This window comes from Mustela nivalis, assembly GCF_964662115.1.
Source record: "Mustela nivalis genome assembly, chromosome: 7".
Lineage (NCBI taxonomy): Eukaryota > Metazoa > Chordata > Mammalia > Carnivora > Mustelidae > Mustela > Mustela nivalis.
Window position 1 is genome coordinate 9,698,139 of NC_139026.1, and position 27,402 is coordinate 9,725,540.

Below are 27,402 nucleotides of genomic sequence, written 5' to 3' on the forward strand. Positions count from 1 at the left end.
GTGGGGAGGCTGAGAGGGGTCACTGGCAGGGTGCCAGGCCTTGTGTGATCCTGGAGCACAGCCAGCCGCCGACTGGCGAGCAGGCAGCAGGAACGGAAGGCTGTGGGCTGGAGGGAATAAAACATGTGGGTAGGAAACACAATGAGATTCCCTTTGGCTCTGAGCCCTCCCAGGCATGCGGGCTGCACGCAGGCCGAGCCACGGGCGCATGCAGGACAGGGGCGGGGAGCCGTCCCCTCCCGGGCTGAGTGGGCAGGAAGCCAGTTCCAGCTCCCAGACTCCATCCAGCCTGGCAGCTGAAAGGGCAGAGCCAGCGAGAGGCCGCTGTCCCTCCTCGTTCTAAGGATGGACGCATTAGACAAAGGGAAGGGTTACTGGCTGAGCTCTGTCAGGGACCCTACATGTCTCGACCTCCCTGACCCTGTTGTCCACCCTGGAAAGAATCGTCATTGTCCCTCATGCCCATTCCACAGATGTGGCTCCTGAGGCCAGAGGAAGCTCTGGATCGACCAATGGAGCCCCAGGCTGGTCCTCTGAGGCCCACTTCTGTGGGGAGGGAGAGGCTCCTGCATGGCTGAGGCCTTGGGAATCCGCAGTCTCAGGACAGTTGATCTCTTGGAGCCCTTCCATCCCAGACTCAGCCAGCGTCGTCAAGAGGGGAGAGGGCCCAGGGCCTCTCGATGACACATGGGGATGAGGGGCGAGGAGGTCTCTAGTCCTGAGGCCCTGCAGGCCTGTGGACTGTTCTAGCAGGCCGAGATGACCGCAGCCTCTGCCTTCCCACGCCCCCAGCCCAAGGCCCTCTGGGACTGAACGAGAAACCCCCGCCCTCACGGTGCCCACTCTGGGCCCCCCTGGCCCCCCTCCACTCAGAGGCCAGGCTATCCAGAGGTGTGGATAAGCCGCGGAAGCAGCTCAGCCTGCTGGGCTGCCCCCAGGGACCTACTGGGGCCCCAAAGCTGCCCAGGCCACCCCCTCCACTCTCGCTGCAGCCCTCCTACCTCTCCAGGCTCGTCCAAGATCGACATCCATCCCTTCTTGAAGTTGAGCAGATCGGGCTGTGGGAAGATGAGCAGGCAGGTGATTTAGGGCTGGTGGAGAGCCAACCAGAACTGGGGAGGAGTGGGCACCCATCTTGCCCCCCAGAGAGACCAGGAGATGTGGGCGCTGAGGACCCAGGTAACCCCCAATTCCAGGTAGGCTCTCAGGCACTGAGGCAGACCTGGCCCCTTTCCCCAACAGTCTCTGAGAGCCAAGAGGGCAGGCAAGGTGACATCCACCGTAGATGTCCAGGCTCCCCCCTGCAACCAGCCTACCTCCTCACCGAACAGTGAGAGACAGAGTGGCTCTGCCTACAGATGCCAGAGAGCACTGAGAACAGCCTGGACCAGAAGGGCCAAGCCAACTGTCCAGCTGCCCTCACTGAAGAGGCCGGGAGGCCCACGAGGAAAACGCCTTCATGTGTTCATCCCCCACTCACTGACTCTCCCGTGTTCTGACCAGCCTGCCCTTTCCATGCCTCCTGGAGACCCTGAAAGATGGGAGTCAGGCCCAGGCTAGGGTCAGAGATCCTCTGGTGCCCTCCAGATCTCTGGAAGGACCAAGAAGGTGGTACCTCAGTCCTGGCAAGCCCCACCTGGTGGGTGCTGCCCAGTGGGATGCGGGCCCGGGGTCTGGGGGCTCCCAGCTGCAGCATGTTCCACAGAGGGCTGTGGGCTAGGTACCCCCTCTCTTCCCCCCAACACCCAGGGCCTAGATGAAGCAGCCATTCATCCAGGCATTTTCTCTGGCCACGCCCATCTGATGGGCTCCAGCCACCAGACCCTCCTGGCCCAGGCGCAGACTTCTGTAGGTCCTGGTCCCCTCAGCAGAGTGTCAGCCCCTGCTCCCTGGCTGGGTGGAGAGTGGGGCGGGCCAGGCTGCAGGGCAGGAAGGAGGCGGCCACCTGTTGCCATGGCCCTGAGCCCACCTATCAGCACCGGCATCATGGCCTCACCAGGCCAAGGTGTCTGGTTGCTGGTTGCGTGGAAGGAGCCTGCAGCAGGGCTCAGTGGGGTGGGCAGCAGAGACAGCAGCTGGTAACCGGAGCCACCTGACTTGGCTACCTCCCCTGACCCGCCTTCCTCCCCATTCTCCTCTTCTGCAGGTGGAGGAAGTGGCCCACGAGGGGCTTGTGCCAGCAGCCTGGACATCCAGAGCCATCCGGAGCCATCCAGAGCCCGGGCTGTGGGGCCAGAGCCCTTGGATCTCCGCAGGCCCGCATCCCCACCCCTGCAGGGCAGCCCCTCCCTGCCTACCTGTATGAGGGAGGGGACCCGGGCTCTGCTCTCAGGAGCTGGGAAACCCTCGGGCTGTGTTCGTCCTGTCTCTCTCCATCTGCCCTTACCCTGCTCCCCACCAGTGCCAGAGGCTGCTTAGGACAGTCCCAAACTAAGACCGAAGACTGGCAGCTACACTCGGGGCCACCAAATCACCTGGGTGACCTCCATTCAGATGGGGACCTCCAGTGACCCCAAGGCTGGCATGCTGTGACTGGGTGTCAGCAAAAGCCTGCTGAATAAATATTACCCTCCTTTACCTTCCTGGTCTAAACCCCTGTGCTGGTCCAGGGGAAAGCTCCTGGGAAGGGACCAGTGGACCACCCAGCCCATAGACTGGGCCAGGGTTGGGAGGTTGGCCATAGGCTTCCAGGAGAGAGCAACTAGGATGACAGGCTGGGACCCCAAGCGCTGCCTGGAAAGCAGAGGGTGGGGCGGACATCACATCTCCTCCCTGACCCCTGACATATTGGGGGGGCAGGTCCTGCACTCTCCCAAGCTTTGTGAGAGGGCTGAATGAGCTACACATGGAGAAGCTCAGTGACCTTCTGGAAGCTGCTCACCACCCCGGGTGCTAGAAAGCACGCTGACCTTAAGGAGGGGAGGAGGCTGCCAAAATGAGATTTTAAATCAGCTGACAGGGAAGGTCCTGCAGTAACCTGGGAACCCCTGTCCAGGGTCAACAGGTCTGCCAGCCTAGACCTCTCCTGCTGTCCCTTCCCACATGGCCTCTAGGGCCCAGCCACCCTTCCTCCACCTGAGAAAGCTCACCTGCCCTTTGTCCCTCCAGGGGTACCGACCAGCTCTCTCCTCCTTTGGGTCATGGCCACGGCCACAGGTCAGCACAGCCTCCCACCTGCCTGGATCACTGACACGGACCCCTCTAAACACAAGCTTGGCGGGCAGACCCCCTCAAAAAGGCCTAAGTGTCACAAGTCTGCTTCAAACCTCCAGGGGGCTGCAAAACGAGGTCTGGCTGCCTGACAGCGCACAAGCTTCAGCTCACCCGTCCAGCCAGCATCCCCCTTGCACAGGGAACCCCATCTTTATATCGTCACCACATATGCTCTCTGATCGGCAACACATCAGGACTCCAGGCCCTCCACACCAGCCCATGTCCTCTGCTGAAATACCAGGCTTCCTCCTCCACCCGGGACCAGGCAAACCCCTACTCGTGCGTTAAGACCCAGCTTAACTGCCACTTCTGTGGCCCCTTTCCCAGTACACACCACACACCATGCCAGAAAGTGCCCTCCTGCAGCCTCTGCTGTGTTTGTGTTGGTCTCGAAGCCATTCACTTATCCCTCACAGGCCAGAATAGGAGCAACTCACCGTTAGGGACATGCCTGTTCACCCTCCAGTCTAAGGGAATGTTTGTTGAAAAACATTTTTTTTTAAAGCACCGGGCACTGTTTGAGACCAGGAAATCAGCTGCGAAGGGGAGATTGGCCCCTGCCCTGGTGGAACTCAGGAAACAGACAGACAATAAACAAGTGGACAGGTATATAATTTGATGCCAGGCAGTGGCTAAGGCAGGAGGCTCCAAGGGCAGGGTTGCACTGGGTGAAAGCTAAAGGAGGTGGGGCAGATCTGGCCTCCAGGCCTGGCTTTACCCATTCACGGCAACTTTACCACATGCTCCCTACAGATCTCTGAGCTCAGGGCTGGGGGTCAGGAGAGAGGGAAAGGGTGTGAAGAAGACACAGGAGGGACACCAGGCTGGGGCAGGCTCAGGCATGAAGGCAGCCATGATGAACCCAGCAAACGCTGTCAGCAGAGATCATGAGCCATCTCTCTGCTCCAAAACTTTTCTTGGCTCCCCAGTGCCCCTGATCAAAGCCCAAACTGCTTCTCCTGGCCTTTGAAGCCCTCCTTTCGAGGCCCCTTTTCTATGTTCTCACCTTTCCCCAAACACAACCAAGGTGTCTGTCTACACTCTTCCCTCCCCCAGTCCATTTCCATCTGACAAAATCCTCCAATCACGGGAGGGTGTCTTCCTTTGGAAGCCCCCTCCCACCGCAGGGATATGCTGTCCCTCCAAGTACCCCCACAGGCGGCCTGAAGCAGTCCCCTCACCATGCGCTTTCCCCTTGAAAGGCAACAGTACATTTCTATCTAGCCCCAGAAAGAAAACTGGGGCTATCTAACTGGTTATGTCACCCGGGCAGGTTACTTCCCCTCTCTATACCTCAGCGTTCTCATCTGTTAGATGGGAAGTTAAAATCATCGACCTTAAAGGATCAACTCTGGTAACGTGAAAGCACCCACTTCAGGGTCTGGCAGGCAGCCCGCAGTAAATGCAAACATCCTTCCCGGGGCCTGGGGGCCTGAGGGTGGGTGGCCAGGACACTGACTCAGCGCCTCCCCCCACATCCCTCTCTGCTCACTGACCAAAGGGAGGACGCTGACTACAGGAAGAGCCAGCAGGGAGGTGGCAGGATGTGCGGAGGCCGAGGAAGTCCAAGCAGCGGCCAGGTCATCACACTCACAGGGGCAGGGGCCCTTAGGGCCAACCCTCAGCAGCCCAGCCCACTTCTTGTCAGGGTCTCCACTAGCCGAGGAAAGGGGAGGTGCGCATGCGCAAACACACCCAGCTCCACTCCATCACCCCACCCGTCCAGGCTGTCAGAGCCTCCCTAAGGCGCTAGCCAGAAACCAAAAGCAGCCCCGCCCCTCCCTTCCAGAACATCATGGTCAAGGGGCCAGACTGACCTGGAAAGAGGCTACTCCTTCCTTTACGCTCAGGGTAACCCAGGGCAACACCATCCCTCATCCCTCATGCCTCAATTTACCCAAATGTGAAATGGGAATAATGGTGAACTCGGCTGTGGGGCCCGATGTGATCATTAAGGTACAGGTAGTGACTTGGGTAATGTCCATCCCCAAGAGAAAGACGAATCTCTGCCATCGTGTCCCCCACGTCGCTCGTGGACTTGCCCCACCCAAGGCCCCAGCGCCCCTTCAAAAATCCCAGCATGGGCTCCCGGACGGGGCGCAAAGAGGCGGCTCCTTCTCACCCACCCAACCTCGGGCCAGCGCCCACACGGGTAGGCAGCCCTCCCAGACCTCGAATGGTTCTGTGCGAACCATTCGAGCCGGGGAGCGCCTCTCTCCAGCCCCGGATGAGACCCCAGACCCAAACCAGGCCCATCCTCGTTCCCTCCCACTGCCTGGAGCCTTGGGAGTCCCTACCGGTCCGGCAGTTCGGGAGAATGCAAGGGAGCTGGAGGGGAGGTGGGAAACGGCCATCCCAAATTGCCCGCGACTGGTCCACCTAAAGTTGCGGTGGGTCGGGGGGGGGGGGTGTCGGAAGGGGCTGCCCAGGACAGAGAGTTCCCACTGCGTCGAGGTCGCCCTGGCTCCTCGCCGGGAAAGGTGAGGAAGAAATTGGGGGTTAGTTGAGGCAGGTCGGCCGGCCTGTGCTGCTGGGGTCGCCCTGTCTTCCGGCCGAGACCTCCTCTCGCCTCCGGGAAGTGAAGGGGGTGCCCCGGAGGGGAACGGCTCGGCTCTGGCTCGGGCCGTCGCTCTCCGCCCGGCCTGGGGCGCAGAGGGGCTGCCCCGCGGGGGCACTCACCGTCATGGCGGCGCCCCGGGGCGGCGGGAGCAGGAGGCAGGAAGGTGGTAAGGGCTCTCGGGCCGGGCCCAGCAGCGCGGGAATCCCCCCGCCGCCGCCGCCGCCGCCGCCGCCCCTCTCGGCCGCCCGCCGCCGCTCCTCCGGCCCTTCCCTTCCCCGGCGCTGCCCCGGCCCCTTCCATCCGCCCATAAAACTTTTTTTTTTTTTTTTTCAAACTTCCTGGGAGGACCCGGGAGGGCCAATGGGCGGCGAGAAAGCCAGGACAAACAGCGGCGGGGGCCGCGGGCGGACCAATGGGAGCGCGGGCCGGCCCGGGGGCGGGGCCTGCCGCGACGGGACGGGCGCGCGAGGGCGGTCTGGGCGGGCGGATGGGGGCGGAGGGAGCCGGGGGCCGGACTCCGGCCACGGGCGCGCAGCGAGGAAGGAAGGACTCAACGTGCAGGTGACTCGGCCCGGCCCGGGCGCTGCAGTGCTGGGCGGGGGCAGCCGGGTGTGGCACCCAGTCGCCCTGTTATGGCTCCCGCGAGCCGCCGGACGGAGCGATGGGTCCACTAACGGCTCGGCCCCTCGGTTTGACGGAGACGTGGGCAGTGCACCCAGTCCCAACAGCTCAGCGGGTCCCCCTCGCCCAGCCCCGCTCGTTACCTGTGTCACCTAGTTTCTGCCTCACCAAAGACCTGACAGGGAGGTGTCCCCGTCCCCATTTTAGTAATGAGAAAAGAGAGGCTCAGAGAGGTGGGCCGACTTGCCCAAGGTCATAGTAAGAAGAGACGGGATTCCTAGCACGTAATCTAAGCGCAAAGTGACTTCTGGAACGGTAGGGCATTCCCCAAATGGCGCCTCCTCCCAAGCCGGTCTTTCTGGGCTTAAGAACCCGGTTTTGGGTTCTTGGATGTGGGCTACACCCGTTTCTCACATTCCCAGCACTTGGCAGGTTGTAAGAGGCCTTTTGCCTGCAGGAGCTCCTCTGAGCCTTGCAGCCGTGGAATTTGTTGAATTGTGATTCAAACCCTGTGTTACCTTCAGCAGGGTACTCGGCCTCTCTGGGCCTCAACTTCACCCTCTGTAAAAGGGAATAATGCTCTTTTGTCGTGATGTTCCTGTAAGGATGAAGTGTTAATTTAAGTAAAGCGCCTAGAACAACCCCTTTAGCCCTAGCTAGCTAACGTTTGGGGGCGGGGTACAGGAGAGCTTGGAATAATTGCCCTTTAAATTTTTTCCCATCTCAGTTTGGAGTTCAAAAATTATTGCTGTCATGACTATACTTACTCTCGGGGCGCCTGGGAGGCTCAGTCGTTAAGCATCTGCCTTGGGCTCAGGTCACGATCCCAGATGGGATCCAGCCCTGCATCAGCCTCCCTGCTCTGCAGGAAACCTTCTCCCTCTCCCACTCCCCCTGCCTGTGTTCCCTCTCTTGCTGCGTTTCTCTCTGTCAAATAAATAAATAACATCTTTTAAAAACCCACAAAACTCTAATTACTCTCCCTACTTCACAGATAAAGAAACAGAGGCTCAGGGAGCTGAAGTTTTTTCCCTGCATTTCCCTCTGGGTGCCTCTCCTCCACCCTTGAGGAATGAGGCTGAAAACCAGCCTATCTTCCTTTAGACACGCCTTCCTGCCTCCACATGCTGAGTCTTCCCACTCTGCCCCTGTACCTCACTCAGGCGTCTGGTCCTTGGTAGAGTGAATGAATAAACAGAAGACCTCCCCAGCCACCAGCACTCTGGCCCAGTGGCCCCTGATAGCACCAGCCTCCTTGCTGCTTTCCTGGCCTCTGGGACTCCTCTTGTAGTACCCTCAACCCAGCGATTGTCAGATCACTTCCCTGCTCCAAGTTCAACACCTCCCCAGTGCTAGTAGATCAGCTCTGCCTACTTGTGCCAAGCAGTCAGCGTCCATCATAATCGGACCCTTACCTGTTGTATTCCATTATTATACACACATATTGTACATGCCAGGGATACAGAACATGGAGCCACTGGGAATTCTCAGAATAAGTCAGGTCCTTTGTACCTCAGATGGGACTACATGATGCATTCCCCACCGGGTCTGGAACACTTCTCTTCCTGTCCTCTGTGCCCCAACACACACATACACTCTCCCTCTCTCTCCTGCCCCTCCCTTCCGTCTCTCCAAATGTTTGTTTGCTCAGAAAATGCCTCCTCACCCTCCAGGTCTCAGTCCAAAGGAAGCCGAAGTGCCTCCAGCACAGAGACTCTCCTGGTCCGGTGCTCCCTGCTAGTCTGTATATCCGGCCACTAAAGGGATGACCACGCTGTGTTCTTACCAGTTCCGTGTCAGTGTCCTCATCACACTGAGCTTCTCGTGGGCAGAGACAAGAGTGTTTTTGCCTCTATCTTGGAGACCAGCCCAGGGCCTCAGCCCACAGTAGGTCCTCAGTAAACAGAGGTCCGATGAAGGCACGCACAACGAAGGAATGACTCCCTTGCCACAGCTTGTCCTGTTCAGACAGAGATGGCACAGACCCGGGGACCCAGGGCCACCACCAAACTGCAGGGTTATCCATCTCCAACTGTTACTCGATTGAGGATAACACCGTGAGGCTCAGAGAGGGTGATGATGGCTCAAAGCCATACACGTTAGGGACAGAGACAGAACTCAAGCCTGGGCTTCCTGGCTCTTGACCTGGGACCGATTTCACTCTCCAACCCAAGAGATGTTTGAAGCCACTCTAAGGAACTGTCTGGGAGTCCCTGCTGGCAGTTCCATCCCATCGCTCCTGACTGTTCTCCCTCCCAGATGAGAAACCGGCTGCCAACTCATGAGCCTCCGTAGCCACATCTGTGTAATGGGGGAAATCCGTGAAGATTCTCAGGGCTGCAAGCAGCTCGGAAGAGAGCAGGAAGCACGGAGATGGGAGGGCTCTGCGGTCAAGGCGAGTAGGGACCGAATCTCAGCTCTGCCCCTGTGTGACCTAGAACAGTCTCTCTCCTCACTGAGCTTCATGTTCTCATCTGTAAAATGGACAGTGTGCACCGTACTCAGCGTGCCTGGTGCTGAGGAGTCCACGCGATCCGGCATGACCACGGCATGTCACATACGGGACGCAGAACTGAGCACAGAGGCACCCAATACATGCTGGTTATCATCTCACCCAGGGCTTGAAGGTCCCACCGTGCCCGGCTAACATGTTTGTCTGATCACCAAAAGCCGCATAGAGGCAATCATGCAGTGGCTGGGAAAGGTAGTGTTTGGACACGCCCCCCCCCATCTCTGTGCATCCGGATCTCCCTGAGCTCTCTCTGCAGCCTTGAGAGTCGCTATCGACTTTTCCCCATTACGCAGATGTGGCCACTGAGGCTTGGGGTGGTTCGCGGCAGGCATCCTCTCATCTAAGAAGGAGGAAAATCAGCAAGAGGCTGGCTCCTCTAAGCCCTAGCAATGCAACACCAGCCAGTCAGCTCACCTCCATGAGCCTCCGTGCCATCATCTGCAAAATGAGTGTCCTGTCCCTAAGGTGCCCAGCCTAGTGCCAGACCCAGAGCCAACGAGAGTACAAGAGTCGGCCTGTCACTAAGAGAAGAGAGAGCCCTCGAGCCTGCCAGTGGTCCCTGGGGAGGCCAGGCCGCTTGTCTCTGCTGTGAAGGGGGCAGGAGGGAGTGGGTCACAGCTGCCTCCCCTCCCCGCCCTTGAGGAAACCCTGAACCAGAGGCCCGAGTGTTTACAGGCCTCTCAGGGCAGCGGGTAGCTTACGTAATGCCAGATGTTTGTGAAACAGGCTCGGGCCCAGGTCTGAGACACACTTTGCAATCCCAGAGCCCCCCGCAGGCCATGCCTCTCTCCGTTCCTCCCCCAGCCTGGCTCCCCTTGGCCCAGGTGCTGACTGGGAGCTTTCAGCTGTGTGTTCAATCCCACCTGACCCCGAAAACCAAAAGCAGCCCCAGTCTTGTCCAGGAAGTGGGAAATCGCAGTCACTCGTAGAGACCACGGGGGCCTTAGGACTCTGCTTCCATCTCTCCTTGCTCGTGTAGGCGCCTCCAACCCCCCAACCCCCACTCTCCCTCTCTTGACGTCCTTTCTCCCCTCCCACTCTCTCCCGCCCTCATCCCTCCCACCCCACTGGAGCCAGCCTACCCTTTGCCACCTGAGGACCCCCAGGGACAGCAGGAACGGATTGAACAGCGTGGGACGGTCCCCGGGCATCCGCCATGAGGTCACCAGTCGGCCCTTGAGTGGGCTCCCAGCCTTGCCCTCCGCTGGCCTCTTGTCTGCCTGTCAAACAGGGTCCAGTGTTGGCCCCCAGGTCCTTTTGGTGGGATGGAGGGCAGGTCCCTGAGTACAGTCTCTCCTGCCTATTCTGCCACGCCCACCTCAAAGGCCCAGGGCCCCCATCTTTCTCGTCTCACAGAGCTGCCAAGGAAAGAGCTTGTTAACTCATTCACACTACGGGGTGTTCGCCTGATAGGGTTCTTGGGGCTCAGCGCCTTTGGACACATGCCCTTCACCACCCTAAAGTCAGACCACCGGTGTCCAGTCGGAGGGGCGTGCAAACCCCTGCCATGTGTTCAGCCTGCATAGGGTTTTCAGATTATTTTGCGTTAGGTTCCAATGTTAAAGAATCAGGAGATTAACATATATCCCACGGTAACCAAAAGGTCACACAAGTACCCCCCCATCTGCCTTCCTCTCCCCCCCAGGAAAAGAATGAGTCACAGACTTTTGCAACCACCCCTGGCAGGCCCCCCAAATGCGGCCCCTTTGCAGACATCCTTGGGGAGACAGGCCACAGAGAAGCAGAGGCGCAGCTTACTGGCAGAGAGGAAGGACAGAGTCCAGGTATCCCCACTTTTCAGAAGCAAGAGATCATCTGGCAATGGGACCTAAAGCATCAGAGCACAGGCCTAGGATGGCTTTGGGGGAGGGGCTTCTCCCCCACCTTGCCACCACATTCCCCCGGCACAGCTCTGGCCACTGGACCAGGAGCTCCATGCATCCAGTTGGCTCCCGGCCCATACCCAGGCATACAGAAGGTGCTGGTTAAGTGTACGTGGATGAATGAATAAATGGATGGATGAATGAATGAATGAACGAATGAGCGAACAAGACAGGCATCGGCTCTGTCCAGTCCTGGTTGCCTGGGGCTATACTGAGAGGTTTCCACGTTGGTGGAGATTATCAGGGGACCCCTAGATGGCTATTTCTTCCTTGTTCACCAAACTCTGGCCCCAGGAAGTATGAAGAAATAACCCAGAAAGAGGAAGAGCAAAGTTGCCGGAGCCCCTGTGAGAGCTAGAAGCACCTTTAGTGACCAGTCCTCTGTCCCCTCTCGTGTCACAGACGGGGAGACGGGCCACTGAGCCATGAAAATCTCGCTGCCATTGGGGGAGGCCACTTGAGGAATCGGGACAGAACCAGCAATCAAAGGGACTGCAGGATGGGGGTCCCGAGCTCCAGCTTCTAGCTGGAGGTCAGCCTCTGCCTCGCTGTGTGACCTGGGATGACTCGTTCCCTCATCTGCACGGGGAGGGACAGAATCCGCCCCCGCCCAGCTCTGATGAGCGCCAGGGCCAGACCAGGGGGTTCCAGGCTGCCAGACAGATGCCTCCCCCCCTCCCACCACCACCAATCAGCTTCTCCGGCGGCAGCGAGGAAACAGCTCAACAAGGGCAGGATGAGGAAAGCACAGCCCCAAGCAGTCTGTCTCCTTCGCCCTGCCTCCCGCTGCTCCAGGCTATCCGCTCTGACCTCACCTCTCTGGAGGCTGAGGGTGATGAGAACAGTCTGTTTGGCAGGTTGTGGGAGGGGCGGGGCGCAGTGATGGGCTCCAGTCGATTGCCAGGCCTCCTGGCAGGCTCGCTGAGTCCCGCCCCCTGCACACATCTCTCCCAACCGCCCCGGGCCCTGGAGACCATGCAGGCTCAGAGGACAGCAGCACCTCCTAGCCCTCTTCAGTGGTTCTCTGGCTCCAGCTCTTGGAATCTCTACCCCTTCTCCCTGCCTGGCCAGCCCTCCAGAACCAGAAGGGCCTTGCCTTCAGTCATCACCGGGGTCAAGCTGCCATTTGCCCAGAAAAGAGGAGTGACTTTTCAGGGCATCCTTGCAAGTCAAAAGCAGAACCTCAGGCCCAAAGATGGCTCTGCGACCCAGAACCTCTGGAGCCCCTCCTCTCAAGGCCCTACCAGGCACACAGATGACCCCATGGTGGAGCCAACCTTGGTCTGGACCATCCCAAAGCTCATCAGAGGACCTCAGCCCTCCAACCTGATTTCCCTTCCCTTTACCTCCCTATGAGCCCACACCCATGACCCAACTACCGAGTCTGCATGCTTCTGGTCGGTCAGTGAGTCTTGGCCTTTGCTTGGTTCTGACTCCTCGGGCTCCTCTGATTGGAACTGGAGATAAGAAAGAACATAGCTTAACCCATGTTATTCCCCAGACTGTATCCACCTTCTTATCCAACCATTCGTCATCCATCCATCCAACACCCATCTAGCATCCAACATCCATAGACCCATGTATAATCCATCCAACCAGCCAAAGTCTACCCCTATATTATCTACTCACTAACCTATTCAACATCCATCATCCTACTCATCCATCCGTCCTCCATCCATGTAGCCTTTCTCAACCCATCCAACATCCAACCATCCATCATCTTCCAACATTCATTCATCGCCCATCATCCATGTGCCACATTTACCCTTCCACACACCATCCATCCATCTATTTTCTACTCACATTCATCCCTCCATCAGTTCATCATCCCATCTGTCATCTAAGCAACATCATCTATCCAACTCCTATTACCTGTTCCACCATCACCCACCCAACTTTCGACCCAACAGCCCTTTATATAGTATATTTACTTATTTATCTGTCCATCGCCCACTTACACAACTACTGTCCACCATTTATCCATCATCTACCCATGATGATGGACCCACCCTCCATTTGTTTCTTGCATGCACTCAAGGTTCATGGATTCCCTGATCAATCATCCATCGAGTTGAGCTCCTCCTTTGTGTCACGTCCTGGGCCAGGGGCCAGAAGGGCAGAGATAAAGTAGACACAGCTCCCGCCCCCATGCAGCCCGTCTTTCTTATGGGGGAAATGGTAACTGAGTGTGGCCAGATGGAGGGGAGCAGAACCACTGAGCCTAGAAGGAAAGCATTACCAATGTAGAGGCGGGGTGGGTACTCAGGGAAGGTATCTCAGAGCATCGCACCTGGTCTAAGACTTGAACAATGAACGAGTGTTTGGTGACTGAAGAGGGAAGGGAAGAGCATTTTAAGCAATGGGAAAAGCCCGTGCAAAGGTAGGGAGATGAGATGGTCCCGCGGAGCTCTGCCAACAGCTCCACAAAGAGAGAGCGAATGAGGGGTGGGAGGAAGGCCAGAGGGAGGTCAGGCCAAGGATTTGCAAAGAGGGGGACCAAATGGCACCCCAGCAACCTGGTAAATACCTCTGCGATGTCATTCGTGAAATGCCCTTAAATACCTGTTGCTCCCGCCCCTCCCTGGAGGCAATGGCTAACTTCCTAAGGCCTCACCACTGAGCAAATGCAGGAGAAGGATCTTTCCAGCAGAGCGGGGCCAGGCAGCCGTGTCCCAGCATCCACTGCGACCGAGCACCCCTCCTCCCCGAGCTGCCTGGGGTCCATCTGCCTCCCTGATTAGCCTGACAGCTTTTTGGGGTGGGGGGCTCCAAATTCCCGGAACTCCCTCTGGCCAAGACAGCAGGACCAAGCTGGTTCATCCCTGCAACTCTTTTGTCCACACTGAGTCGACTGGAGAGCCAGCAGACAAAAGCCTCAGAGAAATACAGAGAAAGGGGCTCCCGGGCAGGCCCTGTGCTCAGAGGATTTACAACATGGCAGTTAAAAACCGGGGTTTTGGTCACTGGGGACAACTGATACATGCATGATCCTTAGTAAATGCTGGATGAGGCCAAGCCTTCTCTCAGGTGGAGGCATGGGAGGCATAAGGTGTGAAGCACCACGCTCAGAACCCGGGACAGCATGAACCATCCCTGTCGTCCAGGAAGGCGGCGGCGGCGGGTGGGACATCAGGAAGTGAGGGAGTTTGGGTGATCAGGCAGAGCCTCCATACCACCCCTGCGAAGGCTAGATGGGAAGCATCTGGTCCCATTTTACAGGGCAAGAGAAGCTCGGTGCCCCAAAGCATGTGCTGTGTTTCCAGGGAGCTGAGGCCCCGTTCTGGCCTCCGGGACCCTCCCTGGCCACCATCTTCAGGTAGAGGCTCCAGGCAATGGCAGAGGGTCCCTGCTGCTGGGGCGAAGGAGGCAGGGAAGGGACCTAGTGAACTCCCACTCTGTGCCAGGCCCTGGGCCTACCTTGCACACGTGCCCTGATTTAAACAGCAGGGCTTAGCTCTTGGCTCAACCCAATCAGCATTGGCACAACCTCTTCCCTGTGCCTAAGAGAAGCTGTAGGGGCCAGAGAGGGCTAAGTGATACTGTCTGGACTTTGAGGAACTTTGAATAGGGCAGTGGGGGAGGGGACTTGACCACACTGGTTGCGGTCCCAGCCAGGGTCAGGTGGGAGCCACCAGAGGCCACAGGAAGCAGAGCCTGAGCAGCATGGAAAGGGGCACGCCCTGGGCAGAGCACCTTGCTTGCCTGCCCGCCCCAGCCCTCACTAGCTGTGTGCTCTCTGGGCCTCAGGTTCCTGATCTGTGAATACACGGTGCCTTTCTCATCAGGTTGCTATGGAGATTAAATGAGGAAAATATCAGAAAACATTCAGACCCGGGCTTAGATGGGAGCTAATGCTGCTCATCAAAGAGTGTGGGTCGTTATCACTGCTGCCCAGTTTGGGGGCTGGGAAAGTGCTGGTCAGGAGGGAGGGTTAGGGCTGAGCCTCGGAGGGTGTGCAGGAGCCGGAGGGAGGCCTTTCGAAGGATACTTGTCTGGGTGGGGCAGATTGTCAGGCTGCCCCTTGCACGGGAGATGAACTTACCTCCCACTCTGGCAAGCTGGGACCCTCTGCAGGGCTCCTGCTCCCCAGCTGGCCCATCTCTTCCAGACCAGCCATAGGTGAGGTCTCTGGTCCCCTCGTCACTCTGGTCTTTGGCCACTGGGTGGAGGTGCAGGCAGGGCTGGGCGGCTGGGCGGAGCTCCCGGGCCACTGCCCAGCGCTCTGGCTCTGTCCGTTGACCAGGGTGGACTCCTCCCAGCCATCAGGCTGGCCCTGTCGCTCTAGCTCCGGGGTGCCATTTGTGCCTGGGGAACCCACTTCTGGCCCTGAAGCCGGGGCCGGGGGACCCCCTGAAGCTGGGGCCGGGGGACCCCAGTGTCCAGCTGGGTCCTTGCGGGGCAGCTGGGCCCGTAGGAGCTCTAGGAGGCCTTCCCAGTCCAACCTGGGAAGGTGGGAGGTGAGCATTGACTCCTCTATCCGGCCCCAGGCCCCTTCTCTGGGCGCCCCGAGAAGGCCCACAAGGTCCTTCCAGTAGAGCTCGGATCGCCTCTCAGGACTGTGCAGGGGTGGGCGCGTTCCCTCAGCCCCCCAGCCCATGGTAGTGGGTATCTCAGGCCTCTGGGATTTCAAGAACTCTTCTGGGCCTACCCTGGAGTTCTCTGGGGGGCTCTTAGTCTGGTGGGCACTGGGCAGCTCCTGCAGGCTGGCCCAGCCTCTGAGAGCAGGCCTGTCAGGGGCCTCCCGAAACCTATTCCCGGGGGGCTCCTCCCAGGCCTCTGCCTGCCCCCTGTGGCCAGTCGGGCCACCCTCCTGCTCCCAGCTCTCCTCGGACTCCCTGAGAGGGCCCCTCCAAGTTCCCTCTGGGGCTCTGGCAAGCCCCCGGCTGGGCTCCCCAAGTCCTTGCCAGCCCCCCAGGCCTGGGCCCTCCTGCGGGCTGCTGCACCCTCTCTCCAGATGTCTGTGAGGGCCCTGGGTTCCTGGAGGCCCCTCCTGACTCCGCCACCCCCCCAGAGGCTGTCTTGGGCCTGCCCGGCCACTTTCCAGAGGTCTCTCTGTCCGCCGCTCCCTCTCAGGGGTCCTGGCTGATGTCCTTGGGGGCAGCGAGGTCCCCTGGAGCCGCCGGTCCCCTTCAGGCCGCCTCTCAGGGCTCCTGGGACGACAGGGCTCCGCTTGACTCCGCCGGGCCGGTTCTGCCTGCTTCGCAAGGGGCTTGGTTACCTGAGGATGAGGTGAGGGGCTCGGTGAGGCTCCAGGACCCTGACCGGGCAGCCCCTCTGTAGGACAGACTGGTCCTCACCAGGCCTGGGGAGAGGCAGTCTGTCTCCGCAGCAGCCTGGAGGACAGCAGGTCGCAAAGCACCTAGGGTCCCTGATTTCCCTCCCTGGGGGGGTCAGCTCTTTCCTTTCACCCCGTCTCCTCACTTTCAGAAAGAGATCTTTAAAATGCTGCTTACTTTCCTGCTCCCCCGCACCCCCTGGGCCAAGGTACTGATTCCAACCTGCGCTATCAGGTTCCGGAATTTTCACCACCAATACCCCACTCCACTGGGTCGGCCTTGCTCTCTAAGAGTTTCTTTAAAAATATGACTTGCCACTTTGGAAGAGAAAGCCCTTAAAGCCGGAATGACGCATCCAGAGCTTTCCCTGAAAACGCCTCAACATAGCAGGTGCCTAAGCCCTTGAAGAAGGGCTATCTTCAAAGGACTAACGTGGGGTCCTTCTCAATTTTGCCAAGAGCTGCTGGCTCTTTGGGAGAATGGGAAGCCGGATGCCCATGATGGGAACTCTGACCCTTTCATAAAGGACCTCCCCTCCCAAGACCCCTGCCTGGTTCCTGGGGGAGAGGAGAAGCAGTGGCCCATATCTCGGGGGTGCAGGGGCCCCGAGGCAGACTGGCAGTGCTCACCTCCCTGCTGAGGGCAGGGCTGGACTGTCTTCGGAGAAGTTGGCTCTGACCTTGGCTGGGCCGCTGCGACCGCCCCTCGTCCCGGGCCTGGAAGGCCCCCGGTGCCTCGGACTTCCTATGAGCAAACGCAGCCCCCCCTCTGAGGGACCTTGGGGCTGTCCCACTCCCAGCATCCCTGCTCCTCTACTCCCGCCCACAACAGGAGGAGATGTGGGAGACTGGGAAGCCCCACATCCCACTGGGCCCTGGGATGACCACATCAAAGGGCCCCAAGTAAGGGATGATCCTCTCAGGTTCTCAGTTTCCCCTTCTGAAAAATGAGGATGGTCGACCGCTCTAATCTATCTACCTCGGAGGGCGATGAAGTGGGGAAAAATTTAAGTACAGGTGTGTGTGGGGGGGCGCTTAGCCTTGGCCTCAACTACCTCCTGTCTCACTTAATACTTACTGTTTCTGACTACCACCCCACGAGCAGCCCACCACTCACCCCTAGACAAAGTTTAGACTGGACCTTTTGGGAATTAAGATTTATTGAGCATCTACTGTGTGCCAGGCACTGTGCACACATGATCATAACAGCAAACACTAACTGAGCCCTTCCTATGTTCCAGGTACCAAGCCCTTGACCATCCCAGTTTGTCCATGCACCCCCTGAGGTGGGAGGGGAGATGTAGAGAGTTACGTGCCCCCATATCCCATTCTCACTGCCCTTTTCCTGTCCACATGGTGAGTTTGGGATTTCCCAGGCTCGCCTTTCCTCCCCCTCGCTAACTAAGAGCTTTCTAGCACTTAGCCTTGAACATCCCAGGCCACCGTAGCTGCTGGTAAAAGAGCTCTGAGCAAGATCAGAAGGAAGAAACATCCTCTACATTCCCGGAAAGGCCAACGTAAACTGTCCACGCAAATGTCACTTCTAAGACGCCTGGACTCCGGGCATTGTTGCCACATCCAACCTCTAAGCTGTAAAAAGTCCCTCGTTCCAGTTCATTGTCCTGCTTACTGGGGTAGCCGTGAATCAGACCCATAGGGGCACCGGGGTGGCTCAGTGGGCTAAGCATCTGCCTTCGGCCAGGTCAAGATCTCAGGGTCCTGGGATGGAGCCCCGCATCGAGCTCTGCGCTCAGCGGGGAGTCCGCTTCTCCCTCTCCCTCTGCATCTCCCCCTGCTCATGCTCGCTCACTCTCGATCTCACATAAATAAATAAAATATTTTTAAAAACATCAAGTTTTTCTTTTGAGTTCTGAGCAGAAGACTCACAAGAAACCAAATTTCTCTCCTCTGGAGTTAGGGCTTCTGTGTTTGAGTGCGGCCTGATCCGCTTCCATTTTTGATCTATCTGAGACTAGGGGGGTTCCTTGCTCTGCGAGATCTGAGGCCTCAGAGGGAGTTTTCCCCAGAACCAGACGTTGGAGGCTCCACAAAGCGAAAGCCCCAAACGTGACTCGGTTGGGGAGGAGAATAGAGAAAACCACTGAGTGCAGGGCGGACAGGAGAATGGGTGATCTTTTGCGTGGAAGCACTCTCCGTATAAACTCCAGCTTGCCCAACCCTCATCCCTTCTGAGAAGTTTCCCCTATGTGGAATCAAGAGATAGGAAGAAAGGATTCAAGAACATTCTGAGAAGCCAAAGGAGAAGCCCATCCCCTTGGGCTGCCTCTTCCTCAGTGTTGGTGTGGCAAAGGAAACATGTTTCCTCTGGAGGTTTGGATGGGCTCTACTCTACTTAGAGGGGGTATTAAAAAACAGAAGGCAAGGTGCCTGGGTGGCTCAGTGGGTTAAAGCCTTTGCCTTTGGCTTAGGTCATGATCTCAGGGTCCTGGGATCGAGGCCCGCATCGGGCTCTCTGCTCAGTGGGGAGCCTGCCTCCCCCTCTCTCTCTATCTGCCTCTCTGCCTACTTGAGATTTCTGTCTGTCAAATAAATAAATAAAATCGTTTAAGAAGAACAAAAGTCATCAAGTCTAGCAAATTCCATGAAGGCTCTGTTTTAAATTCAAGAAATTACAAAGTATTTATATGATGCTAAGATAAGGGATTCCAAAGGCATCTAGGGGAGAAAAATGAAGTCTCAAGCCAAAACGCCTAATGCTTTAATGTGATAGCCCGTTAAGAGAAATTTTCCAGGCTCAGTTACACAATGCTTAGACAGAGTAGATGCTCAATAAACACATGTTGAATTGATATATAGGAGAACATAAAAGCATGATCCTCTAGCCACCCACTCAAAACTTTCAGTCCCTTACAGATATTTAAATAGGTTTTAAAATTTTATCTTCAGACAGCAAATGTTTTTCTATTTGGAAAAAGTGCCATACATGAGAAAAAAAAACTTTAAGTCTTCAGTAGAGTTATAAAGCCTTGGTTAAAAAGTAGATAGTTTACTTCACCAAAATGTAGACATGAAATATATGCAATTTTTCTTGTCTATCAATTATACTACCATAATGTTTTAAAAAGGTAAACAACTTTAAAAAGAGTAAAATAAAATGAATATAAGTACCTATGGAAAAATAATTAAGCGGTTAACAAGATTATAAACATATTCCTGACTTCTCTTATAAATGCTTTCTCTCTCTCAAAGTTATCCCCATAAGAAAAAAAAAAAAAAGTACGAGAAGAAGAAAATATAACTGTGGTTTAAAGACCTTTAGTGTCCCTGCTGAATTATCAGATAAAATCGAAGTTAAGCAAATTGATATTGGACCAAAAATAGTAATCATAAAAAAACAAAGAAATGGGGGTTTTTAGGGCAGTTCAATATTCTGTGTAACAGCGTAATGGTAGATACATGTCATTATACATTTGTCCAAACACACAGAATGTGCCCCATCAGAAGGGAGTCCTGCTGTAAAGTATGGACTGTGGGTAATAATGACGTGTCAATGTAGGTTCAGGGTTTATAAAAAACGCTCCACTCTGGCGGGGGCTGTTGTAGTCGGGGTTGGGGAGAGGGATGCTGCAAGTACAGGTGGGGTAGGGGCTGAATGGGAAATCTCTGTACTTTCGACTCAATTTTGCTATGAACCCAAAGCTGCCCTAAGAAAATTCAAATGTGTGTGTGTTCACGACAGCCAAACTATGGAATGAATCCAGATGTCCATCAACAGATGAATGGATAAAGAAGATGTGGTAGATGCATACAACGGAATACTACGTAGCCATCAAAAAACCCACGAAATCTTGCCATTTGCGACGTGGATGGAACGAGAGGGTATTGTGCTGAGCGAAGTCAGTCAATCAGAGAAAGACAATTATCATATGATCTCTCTGATATGAGGAATTTGAGAGGCAGGGCGGAGGGTCATGGCAGGTAGGGAGGGAAAAAAATGAAACAAGATGGAACAAGGGAGGGAGACAAACCATAAGAGACTCTTAATCTCAGGAAACAAACTGAGGGTTGCTGAAGGCAGGGGGGTAGGGAGAGGGAATGTGCTGTGGTGAGTACTGTGAAATGTGTAAGCCTGATGATTCACAGACCTGTACCCCCGAAGCAAATAACCCAGTATATATTAACTAAAAAATTTTTTTAAATGTGTGTGTATGTGTGGTTTCTTTTAAGGCCAAAGAGAGAATTACATTAATGATGGAGACCCCACAGGTTTTCACCTGGGTGGTAGTAAATGGATAAAACTTAACTGGAGAAGGAAATTTGAAGAATCAGAGGTAAGGTTGCTCTAGTACATTCAAATCTAAGAGAAAACATTGCCCCAAGGAAAACAGAAAAATTCTGGAATGCAAAATATGACCCACTCCTGGGGTGGTGGAAAGTTCTCAAATGAGGTTTTACGTCTCAGTCAATACACTATAATGCACTGAATTATATACCCTAAGTTTTGAGACTTCCAGACCTACTTTTTCAGGTTCTCTTAACCTTAACTCATGGAATTCCAGCCCCGATTCTTGAAAACTCTTGACGCTGCAACTGCCAGAGAAAGGAATCTCAGCCAGATCAGGAGAAAATGTTTTCCCTCCCCACAGCTATGCCAAAGCCAATGCTCTGGGTCATAAACCACCTGTGTGTCCCTGCTGACCAAGGTCACTGTGGGACACATGGAAAGGACTTCTGACACTGTTGCCATGTCTCACAAAAGTGACATGTAACTTCTACAAAATTTGTAATTCTGGGAGTTCTCTTATTTAAAATATGTGGTTTTGGCCATTCATTTTAAACTGACATCTCTGTTCTCTGAAGTTCAAGGTGACCCATGAGTTTTCTTGGTTAAAGCAGAAAAAAAAAAAAAAAGAATTAAAAAATTTTTTTTAATTTAAAAATTTTTTAAAATTTTTTAAATTTAAAATTTTAGATTTTTTAAAGCAGAAAAAATATCATAAGTACTTCCTTTTCTCTCATGTAAGAAGGAAAAAAAAATAAACCTGTGAGTCTGGATCAAAGAAAGGGTTTGAGAGTTTAACCTTATTGAAATTACTGTACTAACATTATCCCCATTTTACAGATAAGGAAACTGAGGCTCAGGGAGGTTAAATCACTTCACGAGGTCATATAGTTTGTTGGGGTGGGTTTGACCCAGGATTTGAACTCAGCCCGCCTGACCCTGGCCTTTGATCTTAACCACTAGGCTACACACAGTATCACTCCGTTGTCCAAAAAAACCTCCTAAAATGTGGAAACACAGAGAAGTGACTTGCCCAAGGTTACACAGCCAGTCAGTGGCACGGTGGGGGTCTGAACCCTTTCCATCTGCCACCTAAGCCTGTGGAGCTTCCACCTGTCCTGCCACTGAGCCTCTTCCCCAGCCCACCTGGCTGGCCCCGCCCTGAGCTCACCTGCGCTCTTGCCCGAAGAGGCGCTCCACCTCCGCACGGCCAGGGCTGCGGGTGCGGCCGCCGTTGCTGCACTGGGGCCCTGGCTCCCTCTGCGCCAGCCTCCTGGGCGGGGGCAGATCGGCCAGCATGGTGTACTCCTCCCTCTCCAGGTTGTGCCTGGTCTCCCCAGGGGCTGCTGAGCCCCGGGAGCCCCCTGAGCTGCCTGGCGGAGGTGACGGTGCCAGGAGTGCTAGGTCACTGGGGGGGTGGCGGGGTGGGGAGGAGGCTCGGGGTGCATCCCGGTGCCCGATGCACACTTGGGGAGGCAGCACGGGGGAGCCCTGCAGAGAGTCAGTGGAGGGGGCCAGGCTCTCCATACTAGTCCCTGGGAGATCCTGAAAAAAGAGGGAGGGCTCCGGGGCCTGGCGTGGTGGGGATGAGAAGGAGGGCGCATCCCGGTGCCCGATGCACACGGGGGTGGGCATGTGGGGGGGCTCGTGCAGAGAGTCTGTGGAGGGGCCGAGGCTCTCAGTGCTGGCCCTGGGAAGATCCTGGAATAACAGGAAGGGTTCTGGGGGCTGGCGTGGCGGAGAGGAGGCCCGGGGTGCATCCCGGTACCCAATACACACAGGTGGGGGGAGCTGAGGAGGGTCGTGCTGGGTGGACTGAGTCTCAGTATCAGATGTGTCTGGGAGGAAGGGGAAGGGGTCAAACTGGGTGTGGCGGGGGGGTGAGGAAGCCCGGGGGGCATCCCGGTGTCCAATGCACACGGCTGGAGGTATGTAGGGGGGGGTGTGGTGGGGCAATTCTGTCTCAGATGCGTGGGGTTCTGGGAAGAAGGGGAATGGGTCATGTTGCAAGTAGCGAGGAGGTGAAGAAGCTCGAGGGGCGTCCCGATGCCCAATACAGACCGAGCATGGGGGCTGGGAGGGCTCCGGAGAGGTCTGGGGTGCCCCGCGGGTAGCAGGGTACAGAGGGGAAGAGGTCCGGGAGGCACTGTGGGGGCCCGGGTTATGGAAGGAGGACGCAGCCTGAGATGGCGAGCTGTGCTGGGCAGATCCGGAGGAGGACAGAGGTGGGTCGCGCTGAGCTGGCCTAGTGGGAGAGGAGGTCTGAGGAGGCCTGTCCCCTTGGGTTGGCCGAAGGGCAATGGAGGCCCAGGGAACCTCACTTTGCTTGGAGCGAGATGGGGAAGAGGTTCGGGGGCCTTCGCTCTGGGTTGGGCGGAGGGGAAAGGAGGCCCAGGGGATGTCTTTGTTAGTACGATGGGGTGAAGAATTCCTGGGGTTGTTCCGTTGGGCGGAGCGATGGGGAGGTGACGGTCCAGGGTGGTCCCGTTTCGGGCAGCATCGAGGGGAGGATGCTCCAGGGCTGTCCCGCTGAGAGGAAGACTGTGGATTGTCTCGTTGACTAGAAGAGGTCCTAGGGTTGTTCTGTTGAATACAAGAAGCTTTCGGGTTGTCCCGCGGGGTGGTTCTGCTGGGAGAGGCGCCTCTGGGATTGTCCCGTTGGGGACAGGGTGCCCGGGAGTTGTCCCGCGGGGTGGTTCTGTTGGGAGAGGAGCCTCTGGGATTGTCCCGTTGGGGACAGGGTGTCCGGGGGTTGTCCCGCTGGGTGGTTCTGTTGGGAGAGGAGCCTCTGGGATTGTCCCGTTGGGGACAGGGTGTCCGGGGGTTGTCCCGCTGGGTGGTTCTGCTGGGAGAGGCACCTCTGGGATTGTCCCGTTGGGGACAGGGTGTCCGGGGGTTGTCCCGCTGGGTGGTTCTGTTGGGAGAGGAGCCTCTGGGATTGTCCCGTTGGGGACAGGGTGTTCGGGGGTTGTCCCGCGGGGTGGTTCTGCTGGGAGAGGCGCCTCTGGGATTGTCCTGCTGGGGACAGGGTGCCCGGGAGTTGTCCCGCGGGGTGGTTCTGTTGGGAGAGGGGCCTCTGGGATTGTCCCGTTGGGGACAGGGTGTTCGGGGGTTGTCCCGCTGGGTGCTTCTGTTGGGAGAGGCGCCTCTGGGATTGTCCCGTTGGGGACAGGGTGCCCGGGAGTTGTCCCGCGGGGTGGTTCTGTTGGGAGAGGCGCCTCTGGGATTGTCCCGTTGGGGACAGGGTGTTCGGGGGTTGTCCCGCGGGGTGGTTCTGCTGGGAGAGGCGCCTCTGGGATTGTCCTGCTGGGGACAGGGTGCCCGGGAGTTGTCCCGCGGGGTGGTTCTGTTGGGAGAGGGGCCTCTGGGATTGTCCCGTTGGGGACAGGGTGTCCGCGGGTTGTCCCGCTGGGTGCTTCTGTTGGGAGAGGCGCCTCTGGGATTGTCTCGCTGGGGACAGGACACCCGGGAGTTGTCCCGCGGGGTGGTTCTATTGGGAGAGGGGCCTCTGGGATTGTCCCTCTGAGAAGTACACGTGGGAAAAGAAGTCTGAATGTTGTCCTGTTGAACAGAGGAGGTTCTAGAGTTGTCTTGTTTGGTGGTTCTGGTGGGAGAGGAAACTCGAAGGTTGCTCCGTTGGACGGAGGAGGTTCTGGGGTCATCCCGTTGGGCGATTCTTGAGGGAGAGGAGGCTCTGGGGGTGTTGTGCTGTGTGAAGGCAGGCCTGGGGATGTCCTGTTGGGTGGACGAGGTCCTGGGCTTCTCCCGTTGGGCGATTTGTGTGGGAGAGGAGGCTCGGGGGGTATCGACCTGTGTGGAAGCAGTCTGGGCAGCGTCCTTCTGGGCAGAACGATGAAGAGAGGAAGCCTGGGGGCTGGCACCGCGAGGTCCGCCCGGCAGTGTCGCACGGGAAACCTGGGTTAGCGCCGACCGGTGCCGCTCCAGGAAGTGCCCACTTTCTCCCCGGAGCTTCGCCCAGTGCTGTCCGGCACTTCGGCTCCCACTGCAGGGGTCTGGAGAGAGGAGAGGCTGGTTCAAGGTACGGGGAGGGACCTCACACACGACCCCTGGGACAGATGAGGAAGGCAGAGCCCAGAGCCCCTTCTTAGAGGATCCGCTGTCCAGGCCAAGTGACTCCACCCCTTGGAGCGAGTTCGATCGGAGAAAGCTCCAAGGCCTCTCTTAAGCTGAGGCTCAGAATTGGAAATGGAAACCCTGCCTGACTGGTCACTGGGACGTAGGCTCTTAGAGCTGGAAGGGCACATAGACTGGGGGTCCCCAGAGCGGTTCAGACAATCGCCCACGTGACCCGAGAGCAGGAGAGGTGGGTCTGGTGGCAGCTACCTAGCAACTTCCCTTTCCCTATCCTACTGCCTGCAAAGGGGTTCTGTGACCCTCCCCCCAATATCTCTTCTAATGAGGCTCCATCATGTGCGATAGCTCTAGAAAGCTCCCATTCCTTCAACCCAGACAGGCTCCTGGCCCAGAGGCTCTCAGGGCTGCCATGAGCCTGGGATGGGCTTTTGTGAACCTGTAGTAGGCCTCACCTGGGAGTTTGCTAGAAATGCAGACTCTCAGGGCCCACCCCTGGGAGCACTGCGCAGAATCTACATTTTAAGAAGCTTACCTGGTAATGTGCAAGCATATTACAGTATAAGCAGCCCTGGTCGGAGACATTACTGCAACTGCCCTAAACAGGCACCCCTTCCAACTCCCATCCCCAGGGACGGACCACCATGACCTCAGTCCCCCTCCAGCCCCCTCAGCCCTTGGTCACCCAGCATGGGGTGGCCCCCAGCTGTGTACATGTCCCTGGGCCAGAGCTTCAGGAGAGGGGTAAAGAGTACAGTGGCCTCCTCCAGAAGGAGCCACGACTGCTTTCATTAAGGGTCTTGCTTAAGGGGCGCCCGTGGGGCTCAGTGGGTTAAGTGTCTGCCTTCGGCTCAGATCATGATCTTGGGGTCCTGGGATCAAGCCGGGTGTTGGGCTCCCTGCTTAGTGAGGAGTTTGCCTCTCCCCTTCCCTCTGCCCCTCCCCCACCCCCTCAGCTTGGGCTAGCTCTCTCACGCGTTCTCTCTCCCTCGGATAAGTAAATAAAATCTTAATAAAATAAAATAAAGGCCATGCTTAAGATGGCCTCCCTCCTGCTTGGAAAGCTCTGCTTCCTCCCGACTTTCTGAGCTGCTGTCCCCGAAGTCTGAATTTCTAGCACCTAGCAAGGAACCAGAACCAAGCACAGAGTAGCACTTCAGGTTTTCGTTGTTGTCTGATGAACTGACGCCCCATGTTGTTCCAAATCCTGTTCTCCCAGCCTCCCCAATCCCATCAGCCACCTGCATCCCTTGACTAGATGGTTGCTCTGGGGGCCTGGATCATCGTCCCAAAAGCAAGCCCAGCTAGATCGCCCCTGCTTACAAGGAAGGACAAGAAAGCTATCAGACTGGAGGAGACTGGGAGACACGTTGTGTCCACGCAGTGGGGGTCCTGGATGGGTGCTCAGGACCACAGAGGGGCATTTGTGGGAAAGACAGGCGAACCCACATAAAGTCTATAGTTTAGACAGCGGTGCTCTATCGATGTTCATTTCTTAAGTTTGGTAGTCGGACTTTGCTTTTGTAAGATGTCAACATTAGGCGAACCGGGCAACGGGTATCATGGAAACTCTCTCTCGACTCTCTGCCACTCTGCTATAAATCCAAAACTATCTCTAAATCAAAGATGGCAAAAACCTCAGGGCCTCCCAGCGGCATTTCAAAGAAAATCCAGGGATTTCCCAAGGCTGGTGAGGCTCTGGCCACCCCTAAGGGCATCCCTGCTCCATCGGGGGAGGGGCCCCGCCTTCTAGGCTGAGGGAAGTGCATGTTGGAAAGGCTCCATCCTCCTGTAGCGTCTGCCTCGCCCTTTGAGGCAGGGCCGGCCGAGCAGGGCTCCCACAGCTCCCCAGGCCTCACCGCTGGGTCACCATCCCCGCCAACCTTCTTCCTTGCCTGCCCATCTCGGGCATCCCTGTTGGCCCAGCGCCCCCCCAGGATCTGACTTCTGTCCCGCAGCGCCCCTATGTGCACAGAGGGCAGGCTCTACAGATGTGCTGGGACTCTGTGTAGCCTGTCCTTCCGAGGCTACCTTTGATCAAGCAGGGCTCAGAGTGACGGGCACACCCCCCCCGCCACATGCCCTGCATGAGAAGCAAGAAAGCAGATATGTCATACAAAATCCCGACTGCCTATTAGCCGCTCTCACTCCAGGGAGACATTTGGCTCCCTCTTTCCTCTGTGATCTTACTTCTTCCCACGCACCCTCTCCCCAGGGCCTGAGAGGGCCAGGCGGTGGGGGTGAGGCAGTGATAAGATCTGATTCCTGCTTTTGTTTGTTTGTTTTTTTTTTTTTAGAGATAGAGAGAGAGGGAGCACACATGCATGTGAGAGGGGAAGGCGCAGAGGGAGAGAGAGAGAATCTCAGGCAGGCTCCATACTCAGCACGGAGCCCAATGCAGGGCTCGATCTCATGACCCTGAGAACATGACCTGAGCCGAAATCAAAACTCAGATGCATAACCAATTGAGCCCCCCAGGTGCCCCTCACGTTTTTAAAGGTGGCTCCAACTGCTGTGGGGAATGGACCCAGAAGGCCGGGCAGAACCCGGAGGCTTGTAGGGGACTCTGGTGACAATCCCAGCAGGGGCACTGGTGGCTTGGCCAGGGAGTACTGGTACAGATGGCAAAAAGGAGACAGATTTGAGGTGTGCTCTGCAGGTGAAGCTAACCAGAACTGTGGGTTGAATGCAAAGGTGAAGAAATGGAGAAATCAGGAGAACACAAGACTTGGGGCCTAAGTCATCAGAATGGTGGTGACATGGAACAGACAGCAGGAAAAACAGGTTTGGAGGGAGGGTCAGAGTGTGGGTGCCCCCCACATTAGGCTTCTCTCTCCCCCCGGACTCCCATGTTCCATGTGCTCCCATCACCCATACCGGGCTCATATTATGGGTCAAAGGCATCTAGGGGCTTGGCCTGCCCACTGGCCTTTTCCTTTTCTCTCCAAACAATCCCCCTGATTTCCTGTAGGCAATCTCTTCCCCTACTCTCAGGCCATGAGA

At 56.7% G+C, this 27,402-nt stretch overlaps 1 protein-coding gene across 2 annotated transcripts in view; it reads right to left on the reverse strand.

Annotated features, from left to right (window-relative positions):
* Nucleotides 1–27,402, reverse strand: part of TRIOBP (TRIO and F-actin binding protein) — a 51,917-nt gene that overhangs the window by 16,337 nt on the left and 8,178 nt on the right. The window contains exons 5-10 of one of the 2 annotated variants that reach the window (XM_082740166.1): nt 21,479–24,320; nt 16,695–16,809; nt 14,832–16,007; nt 12,169–12,246; nt 9,989–10,126; nt 1,002–1,058 (exon numbers count right to left, since the gene is read on the reverse strand). In XM_082740166.1, the coding sequence (XP_082596292.1) occupies nt 1,002–1,058; nt 9,989–10,126; nt 12,169–12,246; nt 14,832–16,007; nt 16,695–16,809; nt 21,479–24,320 (4,406 nt within the window). Of the gene's footprint in view, nt 1–1,001; nt 1,059–5,892; nt 6,097–9,988; nt 10,127–12,168; nt 12,247–14,831; nt 16,008–16,694; nt 16,810–21,478; nt 24,321–27,402 lie in introns of those variants that run through there. The other variant, XM_082740165.1, reaches the window with a different exon arrangement.